Source organism: Mya arenaria, chromosome 7 (assembly GCF_026914265.1).
Source record: "Mya arenaria isolate MELC-2E11 chromosome 7, ASM2691426v1".
Taxonomy (NCBI): Eukaryota; Metazoa; Mollusca; class Bivalvia; order Myida; family Myidae; genus Mya; species Mya arenaria.
The window spans coordinates 12,309,141-12,326,660 of record NC_069128.1 but is presented as its reverse complement, the minus strand read 5'-3'; the positions used below and the strand labels follow the sequence as shown (position 1 = coordinate 12,326,660).

Here is a 17,520-nt window from a genome sequence, read left to right as displayed (position 1 = left end):
GATAAAGGTCAGCGCAAATGGTAAACCCTTTTAAGTTTAATCCAGTAGACTTATTCTAACAATGGGTTTTTCGAAATTAAATATTGCCGAATTATTTAGTAACCAAAACGGCCAACAATACCTGGTCTGAGGATGGGTCACGAAAATGACGATTTTAGACACATATTGAGTTCTATAAATGCGATGGATTAATTTGAAATTTAATGCAAATAACGGTTACAAAGATGTGACCATTTATCAAAATCGAATGAAAAGACTAGAGCCTTTCATTAATGTTCGACATTTTAAAGAAATCCTGATTTAGCGGGAGGTATTGTACCCATAGCTTCTATACAAAAGTCAGTGAGGACATTCACGATTTTTGCCTATTGCGTACTTTTTCTATACATGTCACAATATGCAAATCACCCCTATCACGTGGTCACTTTTTAAGCATATAAATATAGCGCCTAAAATGTTGAAACCCCAAACTGGCTAGGATCAGCCAATCGTGTTTTGAAAAGTGGAAACATATTTTAAAAACATTTCGCAAACTGGTGAAACAGACAATTTTGTTATAAAGCACTGAGTGAATTCATTAGAGTGACGTCAGGCTTTCGCTGGTCGAAGCAAGCCTCACCATGGCACCGCGTGCCGATATTCTGCGGACAGCGTTCATCGCGCTGATATGTACCGCCACACTCGTGCAGTCAAGGTATTCTTTACATTTAGATTTTAATTATCATTGCGCCTGACATTACAGTATTTTCAGGGATAGGAACTTCTAATATCTCGTGTTATTTTAACAAATAGACAAACGAAATGGAGGGCATCACTTACAACCTATAAAAATAAAAATCAGTGAGGTAATAATTACTAAAGTAATACCTGAATTATGTTCTATTTAGGGAAGTAACGGCAGCCGTCATGGCAATACTCTTACAAATCAAAGTGAAGACTTTTTAGCTAGTCTGTTTTTCAAAAAAAGAAAAGAATAATCCTGGCAGTTGGAAACCCTTGGTGTCGTTGCAGTATTCGTAGGCGTCGGCGACGAACAAAATCGCTAACCTTGGAAAACAAACGATAATTTTATTCAAACGAAAATTAAGTTTATACATATAAATTGCCTGAGACAATATACACGTGTAAAGCCAATGTTTGTATTAATGATTACCGAAATGTGCACGTTGGTCGATGGAATATAACGACATCAGAGGAGCGCTGGTGCTTGCTCCTCGGCGCTCTTGTTTTGTCGTTACTAGCCTACAACATGCATTCATGGTGTTTCTGTGTACTTTTTTGGAATATTCTACCTCAGAAACATTTATATTTTTCCCATTTTGTAATAACCTGAGTAAAACAGTATTCAGTTAAAACTATTGATGATTTGCTAAATAAAATAGTATTAATAATAAAATAAATATTAACTTATAAAAAATAAAATAAAATTGGTTGGTACGACATGGCTGAAAATAAGAAACTAATAACACAAGCAATAAACCACAACAACCTCTCATCTTTTTACGTGGATTGCCAGTATATATATATATATATATATATATATATATATATATATATATATATATATATATATATATATATTAATATGTTCTCTTTAAATATTTTATATTTGATATCAACATTGTGTTCTTTCAGAGCCGCACGTAAAAGAAGACAAGTCGGTAAGAAATCATTCATTCATTCATTCATTCATTCATTCATTCATTCATTCATTCATTCATTCATTCATTCATTCATTCATTTCTTCATTTTTTTCATTCATTATTTTCCACTTTTTCCTCAAAATTATTTATATATATGAAAAGTTTAACCGTAAGATATCATTATATCTTTACATAAGCTATTTTCTATCTGTTTTAAATACTACACATTTTCTTTAGATTTTACATTCAAGTATCTTGCTGCTTTGACATGCTTGTGGTGTTGTAAAATTATGATTCAATTACATTAATTTATCTTTAGCATTATAATCTGAATATATAATCATCATTCATTCAAAACCCGTTGGCTCGAATTCGAGAAAACGTCGATCGAACGAAAATTCGAGCTTTGCTACGCTAATTGCTCTCACGAGAGTGTCAGGCATGTGCCATACTTTTCCTGTTGTTTTCGTTCTATTGGATATGTTTTACCTTTTATTTAGCGATATATTTCAGTGTGTGTATACCACGTGATAAATTACGTCATATATGCTACATTGGAAGGCAAAAATTTGCTTAAAATGAAGATTTAAATCAAAAATAACTTTTCATTTACAACACCATTTTAAATGAAACAAAGGGCAGTCTATGCCGCTTAAAGAGTCCCGCATTTGTTTTATATCCGAAATTTGATGAGGTCCTTAGTTTCATCAAACACTTTGACAAACCTGTTTCCAAAATAATGTTATGACAGTGAAAATGTTTGTCGAAGTGTTTTAAGAAACTAAACTCGCAATCAAATTCTGGTAAAAGACCGAAGGTGGGGCTCCGTAAGCGACGTAGACTGCGCTATGCTTCATTTAAAATGGTGAAGAAATAGTGAAGTTATCTTTGTTTAAAGTCTTTTTTCAAATCAAAATATTGCCTTCCAACGTAGCATTTATGACGCAATTTATTACATGGTATACACACAGTGTATTTGGTATATCTTGGACTGCAATACAATGATATTATTGATTACTGACTGAATTATTGATCAAGTAATTGATTTATTTATCTGGATATTACATAAAAAATGTAACTATTTTAGTTTACACTTAGGTGATAATTCGTCTGTATTAGTTTAACAAAATCAATAAAAAGGCATTGAACATCTGATAAGGGCCGCCATATATCATGGACTTAATGCGTTGTTAAGTAACAAATTCATGCCTTTCAAAGGGCCCAAAAACTCACATTTAGTAGCTGAACAGGCGATCTTTTTATTCTCAATTTAGAACGAAACTAAAGTCGTTCTGAAATACATGAATCATATCTTTATTTTGTACTTAACGTGGAGAATATTATTCAAGTTCGATGAAACTACATAAATTTCCCCAAACTACGATATAAAACCTGTGAATTTTATTCAGTTTTACGTTCTTTTATCGATATGTTTTACATATTTTGGAACTCTTGTAATGTTTTGTTCCAGATTCAAATCTGGTCAACAATCCTGGAGCCTCTGGTTAGTATAATTTTCTAGTATTGTTTTTAGAATATTTGTTATTTCCAATGGTTGCATATTAAAACATTTCTAATTCTTGTTGTCCCTTTAAAAGAACCATTTCAAGGTTTGTAAATTGCACTTTTTACGGATTGTTTATGTTATTATGAAATAAAGTGAGGCAAATAATAAGGAGTGTTAAAACTAAGATACTAACTGCTGGACTCCTTCAACAAATGTTGATATATGCACAAATATTGTCTCAAGTCCAGGATTTTGAAAAGCGTTCGTAACGCTATTCTGCAAAAGGCTGTTTCGTGATTAGTTGATTGACATTATCACAGGATGCTACATATTGAAAAAAGGTTAAATATTCGTCAGCTTTAAGTCCTTCTGGGCGAGTGGAGATGTTTTTTCTAATTTTGTTTTTGACTGGACCGGCGTGTGTTCGCTCCCCACTTCACCAGTTTTTTATACTTTAGTTGTATTTTTTTCCTGCAATTTAGGTATCAAAGAGTAAAATGATTGTAACAAAAGTGTTTTCAGATGCCATACCAGGAAACTCATTTTTGGTCCAAAAATACGAAATAATCTTTTTAAGTACCACGATTAATAAGGCACATACAACAAAAAGGCTCTGAACAAGGAATCGTAAAAAGCAGAAATAGATGTAATAGCTTTTTTTGCATCATGCCAAGTAGTTTTACATTAAAAAGAAACTAAAATTATCTTAGAAGAACTTATGGCCTCTAAAAAATGTTATTCCTTCGACAAAGGTGCCGCCATTCTATTTTTAGTCCAGGGAAACTATGACGTCATATTTTCTGCTTGTAAACCAGTTATGTTGACTTAAGCCATCTTAAGTATATAATCTGTTTTCGAAATAAAGCGAAAACTTCACATAAAAATTCGTACAAACCAGTAAGTCCAACAATTGTATTATATTTCAAGAAACTAACCTGTGTCAGCCCTTGGACGCACCCGCACATGGAACAATAGCCTGTGGGGCTGGATTCCCTTTCTAGTGAGTACACACCTGCTCTCATATCTTCGCTTTTTTGATGTATGTTAAAATACATTGGTCCGGTGGCCTTTAATTTAAGTTGATTTAAACGTTATTTTTTATATTCAATAAAATGTAGGGTATAGTTGTGATTATTTTTATCTAATAAAAAAGATACCTATGCGTGGGAGTGTACAAAGTATGCAAAATCAAAACCCCCCTGAATTCACCATACAACACGTAAAGAATCTTCTTTCAATGTGTGGCTGAGATCGAAGTTATCTTTCTTAAATGTATTTGGTACAAGTGAATTTAAAAACAGAAACTGAACGTAATTTTTTTATATACACTTTTCACAATCAGTTTCATTTGTGTCGTTTTATTTTGCAATTATCTTTTATAAGCTGATTATTTCATGTACGGTACATAATGATTATCATTAATTTGTATGTTATTGTGTGTTTTAAGAAACATTTGTGCTGATCATTTTATTTTCATCAAGTTTCTAACGTGGCCTTTATTCCGTTTTTTCCCCCAGTTCGTGCTCGGCCGCATGCGACCCTGGCTACGAGTTCCCTAACAAGATGACGACGGACAAGCGCGAGTGTGACCAAATGTTCGGGGATTGGTTTGACCCACCTGGCAAGGACATCCCTGACTGTCAGCGTAAGGAAACAGCTTATAAAGTCTACGTCCAATTTCAAGCACCAACGTACTGTTTTGATGTCCGGTTAACTTGTTACTCACCAAGGACATTTTGGTTTTCTTCGGGTACTCCGGTTGCCCTCACAAAACATTACTTCAATCTAAAATTGTAATAACTCGACACAATCGTTGGCTAGTGTAGATCCGACCGTAAACATGTTTTTGTGTTTTTCTTGTTCAAAGCCTGATTTCAGGCTGGCATCGTATAAAAACATAATTCATACGTCTTAGAATGTCGACCGAGAAATTACATGCAGAAAATACCTTTTATCTAAAACGCACTTAATTTAAGAGCAAATGCATTTGGCCCGAAATGTTGCCTAACAATATACGCTTGGTCCAAGGTTATACTTTGATCTCAAATCTCGGGCGGTCAGGTGATTCCAACCGTTTTATTATCCAGCATCGTGCAGCCCCGACTGTCAGAACGGGGGCACGTGTCTGCTGCCAAACACGTGCGGATGTTCCAACGGCTTTATGGGCGCCCAGTGCCAATACCGTGAGTATACAGTTGTCAAACCAACTCAAAATAAAAACTTACAGAGAAAACAAAATGGATACACTTTGAGAAGTGAAATAGCACTGACATTTAACCGCACGGGTGATAGGCAACTTACAAATTAGTTTCTGAAGCAAATACGACTGTATCCAAAAATCCGTGAATTTATTAGACACATCCCTTGTTACCCATCTCAGTTCTTTAGCTTGCAGCTTAAGCAGCACAAACAGGTCATATAACTTCATCGTTTTTATGATCAACACATTTACAAATATATATCTTGATTCGTGAGCTGCAGCGGTAATTCGTATTCGTTATATCGAATTCTGATAACTCGAATGTCTCGTTTGACTCCCGTCTCGATCTTTTCCTTCATTTACTATATTAAACAATTGCGTCCATGTCTTTTATCAATTTGAGGTATTGTAAATCTTCCTTACAGCGGCTAGTAACTGCGCCACCCCGCCGAATCCCCAGAACGGTCAGGTCACGTGCCAGCAGGACACTGCCGGTGCACGGTGCACAGTTGCATGTAACCAGGGATACAAACCCCTGTGGGCCATCGCCCCGAGTTACACGTGTACCCCGGACGGAACCTGGTCGCCCGAACTGGCTGAAATCCCGGGCTGTGTGGATGGTAGGGCTTTTAACATAACTTATCCAATATGTTTCAACACAAATTAATGTTGTTGAAGGATATGACAGTAATCTAAAGGTTGCACGAGAAACTGTCCTAATATTTTTCATGTCTGTACTTTTATAATAATAATATATATATTTTTTATACTACTTAAACCAAGCCAAGCCTGGAATAATAGAGACGGTATTAGTATTTCAATAAGATTGTCTTAACAAAATGGACCTTAATATCCTTTTTCATTGAACATTTGAGTCTGCAATTACCCATGACTTCATATTGTAATAAATACCGCTTATTCACAGAGTCGACACCAATCAACGAGACCCACGTGCCGAGCCCTACCCACCCGCACACCGGAAGTGCGCGGTGCGTGGCCTGGGGACAGGACCACTACCGGACGTTCGACAACAAGATCTACCACTACAAGGGAGCGTGCAATTACGTGCTTGTCAAGGACGCGGTCGCCAACAGCTTCCAAATACACGTAGCCAATGATAAGAACTGCCAGACGGGACACAGGTACACTAGTCCTCATTACTATGACTGATTACTCTTTATTTGTGGAATATCCAGAAATGATCTTTGTAAGTGAGATAAATAATGAAGTGGTCTAATGGTAAATGTGTCCGTCTCCCACCCAAGAAGTAGTGAGTTCAAGCTCCATCAGGGTGAAGTGGTCAAAACCACTCGAAAAGGTTGCGGGCTCGACCCCGACAAGGGCGATGGTGGTCTTGTGGTATAAGTCACCCTCCCACCCAAGATACTATTGACAAAAAAGCGTCGCTATGTGAATGATATGTAATCTGTTCATTTGAATTATTTCATTTTTGCCAAATGTCTAGTAGTTAAAATCATGACTGCAAATGACTAAAAAAATAGGTGACCACATCCTTTCTTGTATTGCGATATCTTTGATTATCAAATTAACTTAAATTGACACGTAGTACTTCCACGTCTGTCCCAGGTGTAAACGTGAGCTAGACATCTACTTGGGTAACGACCGGATCTCTCTGAAGCGTGATGCTAGCGGCCCCGTCGTCACATACAACGGCGCGGTGGTGCCCGTCCCCTCCAGCAAGGGTGGGGTCATCTTCGAGAAGATCAGCTCGTACATCGTGGTGAGGAGTAGCATCGGCTTTCAGATTCGTTGGGACACGTATGAGATGGTGTTTGTGACCGTCACGGATGTCCTGCTTGGCAAGACAAAGGTAAAACAACGAGTATTACCTCTTTTTCATCAAGACCAGGACCCGCCGGCCTGATTTTTGCCTTATCTTAAAAAATATCAATAGGATTATTTGACAAAAAAAATCGCCAATCCTTTATATCCTTAATGCTCGAAAACGCTGACTTTCAGTCTGATAACGATAAATTTCATTCGATAACCCATAGAGGCACAACTCGTTAGGGTATACTAACAATTAATACTGAATAAAAATTGACATTGACTCAATTAAAAATGATGAATGGGTTTCCACTGTGCGTGCTGGTTCCAGGGTCTATGCGGCACATATGACGGAGACCAGACCAACGACTTCACCACGGACTCAGGAAATGTTGTTACCGAGGCACCGGCCTTCGTCACCACGTGGAAACGCTCATTTGCCGGGGGTAAGTGCGTCTAAGAAATATTTGTACATCACAGTACTGTTCCGGTGGCAAAATCAGAAGTATTGGAGAACGAAATAGAAATGGGAGTATAGTGTAGCGTAGGCACACTTTGACTTGATTAGTACATTTTTGTCAAATAGATATAATGATTTAAATTATTTGAACAGCGCGATAAAAAACAAAACCGTTTCGCAGAAAGAGTAAACACGTACCTACAAAAGTTGACTGTTAATAACCATAGTTTATGCAAAAGTCATTCTTTTTTCAAGAAACTTGCGCTGATGTGCCCCAGACCGGATGTACCGCCGCAACTCCACAGGTCGTCGCCACCGCAACCTCCACGTGCGAGGCGCTGATGGAAGCTGATTTTGAGATATGTCACCATGTAAGTAGTTGTACTTATTAGCGTGGAAATTATTCAGAAAGGGAAATTGTATGCCACATATAAGACGCCGTTCATTTTGTTGTGTTACTTTGTTTTGTTATCCGATCCCTTATTTTTGAACGATTTATGCAAACTCGTGATGTATTAAAATGTCAGGTATATACTTTCAAGTGTTAAAAACATACTAAGGGAAAACAGAAGCAAAGAGGTCGTACCAGGGACTTTGAACATAGTTTTTTCTTTTATTCTCTGAAGGCCGTTCCACCAGCGGCGTACATCTCCGCCTGTAAGGAGGACTGCTGTGCCTCTTCCGGTCAAGACTGCCTGTGCAGCTCGTTTGAAGCCTACTCCCGCGCATGCCTGGAACACAACATCCGCCTGGACTGGCGCTCGGATAACAGATGCCGTAAGTATCCCTGTCGAAAACCACTTCCTGCGAGAATATCTCACATAGTTAGGTGATCATTTACATTCCCAAGTCTTATAGCACTGTCTTATTTTTCAATGTTTCGCTTAGAAGAAACAAGGATGCAACTGGTATTGGTACAACCCAAACTGTCGAAATTATGGCCTTCTTATAGCGCACTCAGTGCTTTGATTGTTCAGTTTGATAAAAAATGAACTGCTCAACCACTATGGGCAAAGTTACATAGATAGATTATTTATGACAATAAATTTTAATGAACTACACAACCATTGCATTTTAAATGAACACCTTTCCTCATCTCTTCCTACATGGGGGAGGAATCTTGCAATCCAATCTTTTGTCATTTTTGATAAAAACAACAATTGATATACCATGGCATGTTTCCATTCTCCTCCAGCCGTACAGTGCCCGGGTAACCAGATCCACAAGGAATGTGGTAGCATGTGCCAGAAGACGTGCCAGTCCCCGAGCTCGGCGTGCGAGGATCACTCGTGCATCGACGGCTGCTTCTGTCCGGACGGCATGGTGCTTCTCAATGATCAGTGCGTCCTGAAGTCCGCGTGCCCGTGCATGCAAAACGGGAAGGAATACCAGAGTGGCGAACAGGTGCCCAAGGAGTGTAACAAGTGGTGAGTGACTATTTGATACAATGCACCTTTTGTAAGCTTGCAATACACGTGCTTTATATTTGTTTGCTCAAAAGTTTGCTGATTAAAGTAAACATAAAATCTCCACTCAGATTCTCTTTTATTATAACAATATGACGTTAAACGTGTCGCCACTGATTTCCTTTTGACGTCATATAATGCCAAACAAACCCTGCTTCACTCAAAATTGGAGTTCTTGGTAAGCGTTTACTTTTCACTGAAATTTTCATTACTGACTTTTTCATTAATAACGTCACATATCTCTGACAGCACGTGCATGGAAGGCGCGTGGCAGTGTACGAACAAACGTTGCGATGCGACGTGCTCCGCTATCGGCGACCCTCACTACATGACGTTTGACGGGAAGCGGTACGACTTTATGGGAGTGTGCTCCTATTACATGGTTCACGTCCCGGGGACTTTCGACATCATCGTAGACAACATCAAGTGTGGACACGGTAAGAGAAGCATTCATGGCTCATTATCATGTTTTCTTATACTTAATTCTATAAATTATGGAGTTCAGTATGTTTATATAGAATAGGTAGGTAGATAGATACAATTAAGTTTGAAAAGAAATATGCGATGATGCCAAATGACTTAAAGGAACTCATTCAAGTTTTAAAGGGTCAGACATCTAAAAATCATTTGGAATACAAACAAATGCATCTAACAATGATAAAACATCATCAAGTAAAATGTTAATAACAATTACCTAAAAAAAGAGAATGCTTTATTTTTCCGAAAAGCGTTTGCAAAGTGAAGAACGCTATTATAAATTGAATTACCTTAGACTTGGTGTAAAAAATCTGTCCAAATGAGTATTTGCATGCTGTTAGGTGTTTGTGAATCAATATAAGTAGAATAACTTAATTATAACACATTAAAAGAAAAATGCTTTGAACATGAATTCTGTAAACAAATCCATTAATCAAAGGTCGCCACGTTGTTAAGCGTACTTGTGTTCAATTCTTCTAATAGACATATTTAATTCTACCCCTTTATCCTTGCAGGTGGCGAGTACTCCTGCACCAAGAGTGTCAGTATCGACATCGGTGGGCACCATATAAAGATGGACCACAATCACCAGCTGTTCGTGGACGGTGTGGAAATTACCAAGACTCCGTACGAGAATAACGGCATCAAGGTCTTTATGGTCTCCTCGCTCTTCATGAAGGCCGAGCTGTCCAATGGAATCACCATACTGTGGGACGGACGGACCCGTGCCTACATCACCGCCCCACCCTCCTTCGTCAACAAAACACAGGGTAGGAAGCGTTTGGATAAAAATGATCTAGGTGTCTAATACACCTTGCAATATCTGTTTCAAATAACGCTTCAAAATGACTGATCTTCCATATTGAAATAGCCTGGCTTTGTTGTTCATCTAGTCTAAACTAATTGTTCATTCAGATGTGAATGTAGTTAAATTTAAATGTAACTAACATCACAATTGGGCTGATCCGGAAATCTTCTGGTATTAGCGCCCTTTACCAAGTTGCTATTGGATGGGGGTAAGGGAAGAGATGTTGACCACTGAGTCAGCTCAGTATTATGTACTGTTTCTATACATTTATTCTAGTTTTCCTTTAATAGCTTACATCTGGACTGCTAGATAAATGCAATTAATGCCTAGAAACATGTGGGGAAAAGCTTTAGAAACTTTAAATATCCTAAATATCTTTCGTTAATCAAATTCTTAAAACATATTAATGAAATGTGTCTGAATTATTAAGGACGAACTCTACATACAAACAAACATGAACAAATACATTATAACAGAAAATGTAGAAAATATCAGTAGACGAAAATAATTCTTCAAATAATAATAGATTGATTAAAATAGAAACTTACTCTGTGGATAACCCAAAATAGCCTAAATTCTGAAGAATATCAACAGTTCTCTGTCAATTCTTTTCCATTGCAGAAATGGCCTAATTCTATATAAGGGAGATAAACGTTCAATACTAAATAACAAACAGACTGGGTTGCCCATTACATGACAACACATATTGTGATACTCATAATAAATATTTATTTTATATGACGAACATCTTTCGTATTGCAGGTTTATGCGGAACGTATGACTTTAACCAGAGGAACGACTTCAAAACCAAGGAAGGCGACATCGAGACTATGCCCAGCGCCTTCGGAAACCGCTGGAAGACGGTTCCCACGTGCAAGGATGCCGGACCGGTCGTCAACCCCTGCGACACAAATGTGAACCGGAAGAACCAATCGGCCCAGTATTGTGAATACCTCCGAAGTGATGTCTTCCAAGGTGTGTTGGATGCGATTAACTATTTTTGAAGGGTTTGTTAAGATTATCTCGAAATATTGTACCTGCCTGAAGGGGTGAAGTCGTTCAAGGTCAGATTCACCGGAATAACGTGTATGATACAGTCCTTGGCACACGTTAAAGGGACGACGTCGAAAGCCAACTCGAGCAAATGATGGTTAAACGAAAAAAAGAGCTTGGAAAAAATTGTCTGTACGACATACATAATTAATATACTGCTAGTTGTCTATGACTCTGTTGCGGTAGATCAGTTATCCGTTCATATATTTGACATATGACATGTAGTATATGTAGTAGTCAGTCATAATGACTTGCTTTTGTGTGCTTTAATTTAACTGATTTCACAGGGTGTCAAGTATGTGAGGTATTGGCGTCACAGAGTTAATAGTCTATTCGGACGTCATTTTTAGCATGCACTTATGATGTAGCCATTGTTTCACCACAATTTCATGTTTGACGTTATGTTGAATTCATATTAGGCGTGAGCTGCCATGAACTCATTCTATCACCAATGCAGGTTTGACATCATCATACTTATTTTTTCTTGTGACGTCATTTCCAGCGTGTGCTAACGTCGTGGACGTGGATTCGTTCTATCACGACTGCATGTTTGACGTGTGCTCGTGTACAGAGAACGTGAAGGACTGCCTGTGTCCGATCCTGGGAGAGTACGCTGCACAATGCGCGGCCGCCGGCGTCGAGATCCACTGGAGAACAGCTATACCAGAGTGCCGTAAGCATGAAATAATACGCAGTCTATTAATTATATGGCCATTTATTTATTATTTTTGATCAAAAGAAGAGAAAACGAAAGGTTAAATGTTTCAAAAATTCTGATACACTAACACTGGTACATATTTTATTTATTTAACGTTTGTGTCAGTGTTTTGTCGGTTTTGTTGAACGTAGTCAACGGAGAAGCTATAGAAGTATTTCAACATGACATGAGCATGACTGGTCTTAAATACAGACCTTCCGTGTGATGGCGGCCAAGAATATCAGGTCTGTCCGAACGAGTGTACGCGAACGTGTTCCAACATCGCCAACGACCAGAGCTGCGTTCAGTCGTCTGTGTGCGCGGAGGGGTGCGCCTGTCCCGCCGGTCAGACCTTGGACGACCTTGGCAACTGTTTATCCATCTCCCAGTGTCCCTGTTTGTTTGCGGGCAATGAATTCAAATCTGGCATCACAGTGGAACGTGGCAATGAGATCTGGTAAAAAATCATTTTATTTTTGTTCACGTGGCGTTTGCTTAACAACGCAAACATCATAAATACGTTAAATTTCAATAACAACCGACGGAGACGAACAAAATGAGAACGAAATATACCTACACGATTGTACAAGTGCTGTTGAAAATGTACCCTTATAACTTATAAGTAATAGAGAAGGGCTTGTGTATCTACACGATTTAATTCTTATTTATCTAGCAAAATATTTACTTCAGCACGTGCGTGAGTGCTCGTTGGGCATGCGCAGCTAAGCCAACCAAGACGGAAATTCACACGACAAGCATCTGTCCACCCAATCAAGAGTTCTCCAGCTGTATCTCCTCGTGCCCGATGACGTGTGAGAACATGCATGATTCAATATCGTGCAACACGACCACGTGCGTGGAAGGGTGCATCTGCCAGCCCGGATATGTGAAAGAAGGTATGCGCCCCAAAATAATGACCTTCGGGTTTTGTATATGTAGAGTTGTACAATTATAGAATTGAATATGTCCGTAGGGTGAAATTACTGCTTCACTTGGTATCGACTGTTATACTTAATTAGAATTAAGGATTTCGCATCGAACATCATTGCAGCATACATGTACATTGTACTTTCACTGTGTAAACGTTTCAGGTAACGACTGTGTCCTGAAGGCCGACTGTCCGTGCTACCACGGTAGCAAGGCTTACAAAGAGGGGGAAAAGTTCACCATGGATTGCAACGAATGGTTAGCATGATTACTACGATATTAAACTATTTTGATTAACCTTTTTAAAGACCATATTGATGCCATATCATTGAAAACATATTTATCTATATTTAAATTAAATTCCAAAGTTAGAAGACACCGCGCTTTATAAAATTATACATCATCACCTTGTGGTCTTGCATTATAGATACAAGCACGAGCAGTCTGGATGTTTAGCCATTTTTTAAAACACACACTCGAAATACATTCATTAAATACACTATTGACCAAATCGTTAAGACGTATGTCAGCATTAACTTTTCTATAGACACGCAATTAATATTCCTGCCCCTTCTTTTCACCTAAAGCACGTGCCGTAGCCGGATGTGGGTTTGTGAACAGAAGGATTGCCCGGCAGTGTGCAGCGCCTATGGCGACTCCCATTACACCACGTTTGACGGACGCTCGTACGAGTTCCAGGGTAGCTGTGACTATGTGTTCGCGAAATCATCAGAGACTTCTCCCGTCAAGTTCGAAATCACCACAGAGAACATTCCTTGTGGAACCACGGGTGTCACGTGCACCAAGTCTATCTCGTTCAGCATTGGAGAGCAGGGTACGTCTTGTTGCAACACTTTTTGCTGTTTGTCTGGCAATATACTTGATTTAACGTACGACATTGATCTACTAACTGTTGGTGTAATCGTACTGAACGTACTTTAGAGGTCGGTTTAACGAATAATATCTGAATAAATATGTCCTCGCCTGAAATCATATAATCCAATTATATTTTAACAATCCAATCTAGTAGATAAACAGTCATAGCTAAGTTTGCAATGCGACTTAAGATTGTTTTTCGTGTAACTAGGCCGGAGACTTCGAGTTAACCAAGGGATTTCATTCTACTTGCATTTCGTATAAACGATAAGAACGATTTCTAAATGTCCCATAATTCATTTTGCCAGGAACTGCAAACTTCTACCGGATCCAGCTAGTGAAGGGTAAGCCAGTCATTGCCGACCCCGACTCCCCTTTCACCGTGAAGGAGGTGGGGAACTTCATCATCATAACCACGCCCCAGGGGATAACACTGGAGTGGGACAAGGGAACCAGGCTCTACCTCAAACTGAGCACAGAACACAAGGGACAGGTGAAACATACTTTGACTTTCTGCTCATCAGTGTAAATTCTCTTTTTGTTTTAATAGAAGTTATTTTATCATTTTGCGAACCCCGTGTGTTCTTAACTCGAGTCTGCTATATCCTTTCTTACACATTTGAATATCATTTGATATTTATGTTGTGCCTTTTTACCAATCAAAGTTCCCGTTCACTGCATTGATCTAAGTTTTACCTCAAAAAGTTTCATTTGGTGGTGATTCTTTTTAAACAACTGGCATTGCTGAAGCAGTCAAGTTTCTTCATCATCGTCACGGTTGTTGGTATTTAGGCAATTTAAGTGTAATACTAATACAACTGACCAACACATTGCATTTCGAACGAAATTATCAATAATAAACAAAATGTGTATTCAGGTCGTTGGACTGTGCGGTAATTTTAACGGGAACCAGAGGGATGACTTCTCCACGCCCCAGGGCGGCCCGCCCGCCTCCAAGGCAACCACGTTCGCTGACAGCTGGAAGGTATGTCATGTGCTCCATTGCGTTTTAACTTCATTGATTCCCAAATCGCAGTAACCTGTTATATGTATAAAGTGATGAAACTCCACTTATCACAACCGATGGATGCTATGTAAACAGTGCAACTTCCAGCGACTGTGAAGTTTTTGCTTACAACAATTTGCATTGATTAGAATATTTGAACCATCGTGTAGATTACTAGGAGCCAGGTATGTTGATGACATCCTTCGAACCATTTCTCATTTGTTTCATCACTTAACGAATATTACATTTTCAGAAGATTTGGCAAGTGGGACTCAATCAAATTGTATGTCTTGTCGATGGGGTTTATACAGTATGATTTTGGGTTTTCAAAGAGCAAGATTTAGGCCCTATATCGATCGCTCACCTATCCTCAAACCACTGTGCACGGGACCTGTAGTGTTGATCTCACCCTTTCAACAGTTGCACTGATATTATACTGTTTATTTCACCCTCTATTCATAGTTGCACGGCTACTGCGCCAACTCCAAGGAAATCACGGATACTTGCGCGGCGAACAAGGACCGCGGTCCCTGGGCCCAGCAGCAGTGTAGCGTCCTGTCCAGCAAACTGTTCGAGGCCTGTCACCCTGTTGTTTCCTACCAGGAGTATATTGACAGGTACATGCATAAATTAATCAATAAACCGTCCATCAATCGACTCCTCATAATCAATCGCAAATCTATCCATTCCCAACCAACCAATAGCCTTACAAATCAAACGAGTTTTACCATATCTTACTGCTTTACTCGATATAACATTCAACAAAGAAGTACAAACCAATTAACAACCCTCTCTCTTTCCTGCAGGTGCGTGTTTGACGCATGCGCGTGTGACACGGGCGGGGACTGTGATTGTCTATGCACGGCTGTAGCAGCGTACGCCCACCAGTGTTCTATGAGCGGCGTCACCATCAAGTGGAGGACAGAGGAGTTCTGCCGTAAGCCACTAACAAAACATAAATGTTAAAAATAATTATATAATTGGAATAGAACAATTCTGTGGGTGACATCAAGAAAACCGCTTGAACAATTGAGCTTGTATTTATTACACGGCCTGTCATTTCTAACCATACATCTATATGCTCTGCGCCAAATACTTACTGTTTTCTATCATTATTAATTCATTCTGGTAGGACAATGCGTAGTTGTGCCATTTTTGATATTCAACCTCGATGCTTATTCCGGGCACTTGAATATTTGCAGCGATCATGTGTGAGAACTGCAAGACGTACAACCCCTGCATCTCGATTTGCCCACGGAAGACGTGCGACAACCGCCTCGTGTACGACACGCTCACACAGGACTGTGGCCAGGAGACGTGTGTGGAGGGATGCGACATCGAGCCCTGCCAGCCAGGTAGACTATATACATGTTTGTTTTTAGTTAAGTCCAATTAACACGTCCTGTACGACACCTTCGCTGTCAACTGTAATCATAAATTGTGTGGCGACAGGTTGATATCAATATCTATATAGATTTTGGATATATATCATTGATCCGTGAGTACATTCCGGCACTGATTCCTCTGAAACAGTAACAAACTGAAAAAGAATTTCATTTGTAATAATGATACTCAACAAACAACAACATCGTAATAATAAACGCAGTCATGTTATAAGATGTGTTTAACACACTGCTTTCTAGTCGAATGACTGTAAATAAAACTTGCCTTTAGCTTGAAACATGTTTACCGAATATCCATATTATCTTTTTAGGTCAAGTGTACGAGAGCAACATGGAACCATTCAAGTGTATCCCTGAGGCGTTCTGTAATACAACCTGCCTTACATTAAACGGGAAAGAGTACAAGGAAGGGGAGAGAATCCTGGATCCGACCATCTGTAGAATGGACTGCGAAGTCTGGTGAGAGGAGTTGACCATTGAATTTTAGGGATTTATTGACATCAAAAGTAGAAATTATTGTCAGGGTATCAAGTCCCCACACGCGTCGTTAGACTTAAACCATCACATATCGAGCCCAACTTATTTGTTAATAATACAATGTATTTCAACCAATTTTAGCCCTAATGGAACACATTGTTGGCTTATCAAAACGATGCGACAAGTAAAATACAGCAATAGCAATCCCGAATTCATACAATTTAAACGTATTATTGTTTCCCGTTACCAGCTACTGTGACCAGCATCAGGTGAAGCGAACCGGCGTCTGCACAGGCACCCCGCCGCCGGTGGGTAGCACCGTCACTTCCTCGGTAACCGTCTCGCCACCGATGTACACAGCCTCCCCGACCGTCCCCACCTTGGCGGCCCGATGTGTCCAGAATGGCCCCACAGCCTGGATGAGCGTATCTGTCCCGACCCCCTACAACCAGGGTGATGTTGAATCCATCCGGAACCTCCGAAGTCAATACACATTCTGTGACGCCAGTCAGATGACGGCTATCGAATGCCGTGTCGTGGGAACAACGACGTCATCTGCCGCTGCTGGGCAACGTGTGTTTTGTGACCTGAGGAACGGGCTGAAGTGTTACCATAGCGACCAGAATCCGGGAGAACAGTGTCATAATTACGAAGTCAGGGTCACTTGTGACTGCAGTAAGTAACTGTGACGGACTGCTTGGAAATTGTGGCTTGCTTTTACGATGAATATTC

The 17,520-nt window shown here is 39.4% G+C and overlaps 1 protein-coding gene across 1 annotated transcript in view; it reads left to right on the top strand.

Annotated features, from left to right (window-relative positions):
* The first annotated feature begins 620 nt into the window (after positions 1 to 620).
* The window catches only part of LOC128240920 (mucin-5B-like), a 67,295-nt gene continuing 50,395 nt past the window's right edge, over positions 621 to 17,520 (top strand). Inside the window, exons 1-28 of the mRNA XM_052957915.1 lie at positions 621 to 694; positions 1,636 to 1,661; positions 3,115 to 3,147; positions 4,078 to 4,150; positions 4,668 to 4,795; positions 5,238 to 5,333; positions 5,776 to 5,970; positions 6,276 to 6,492; positions 6,938 to 7,181; positions 7,470 to 7,584; positions 7,854 to 7,969; positions 8,225 to 8,375; positions 8,794 to 9,025; positions 9,314 to 9,501; positions 10,057 to 10,311; positions 11,112 to 11,324; positions 11,905 to 12,075; positions 12,313 to 12,556; positions 12,790 to 12,995; positions 13,191 to 13,284; positions 13,614 to 13,861; positions 14,211 to 14,395; positions 14,780 to 14,887; positions 15,371 to 15,525; positions 15,715 to 15,845; positions 16,111 to 16,263; positions 16,623 to 16,770; positions 17,039 to 17,463. Of these exons, the coding sequence (XP_052813875.1) occupies positions 621 to 694; positions 1,636 to 1,661; positions 3,115 to 3,147; positions 4,078 to 4,150; positions 4,668 to 4,795; positions 5,238 to 5,333; positions 5,776 to 5,970; positions 6,276 to 6,492; positions 6,938 to 7,181; positions 7,470 to 7,584; positions 7,854 to 7,969; positions 8,225 to 8,375; positions 8,794 to 9,025; positions 9,314 to 9,501; positions 10,057 to 10,311; positions 11,112 to 11,324; positions 11,905 to 12,075; positions 12,313 to 12,556; positions 12,790 to 12,995; positions 13,191 to 13,284; positions 13,614 to 13,861; positions 14,211 to 14,395; positions 14,780 to 14,887; positions 15,371 to 15,525; positions 15,715 to 15,845; positions 16,111 to 16,263; positions 16,623 to 16,770; positions 17,039 to 17,463 (4,624 nt within the window). The remainder of the gene's footprint in view (positions 695 to 1,635; positions 1,662 to 3,114; positions 3,148 to 4,077; positions 4,151 to 4,667; positions 4,796 to 5,237; positions 5,334 to 5,775; positions 5,971 to 6,275; positions 6,493 to 6,937; positions 7,182 to 7,469; positions 7,585 to 7,853; positions 7,970 to 8,224; positions 8,376 to 8,793; positions 9,026 to 9,313; positions 9,502 to 10,056; positions 10,312 to 11,111; positions 11,325 to 11,904; positions 12,076 to 12,312; positions 12,557 to 12,789; positions 12,996 to 13,190; positions 13,285 to 13,613; positions 13,862 to 14,210; positions 14,396 to 14,779; positions 14,888 to 15,370; positions 15,526 to 15,714; positions 15,846 to 16,110; positions 16,264 to 16,622; positions 16,771 to 17,038; positions 17,464 to 17,520) is intronic.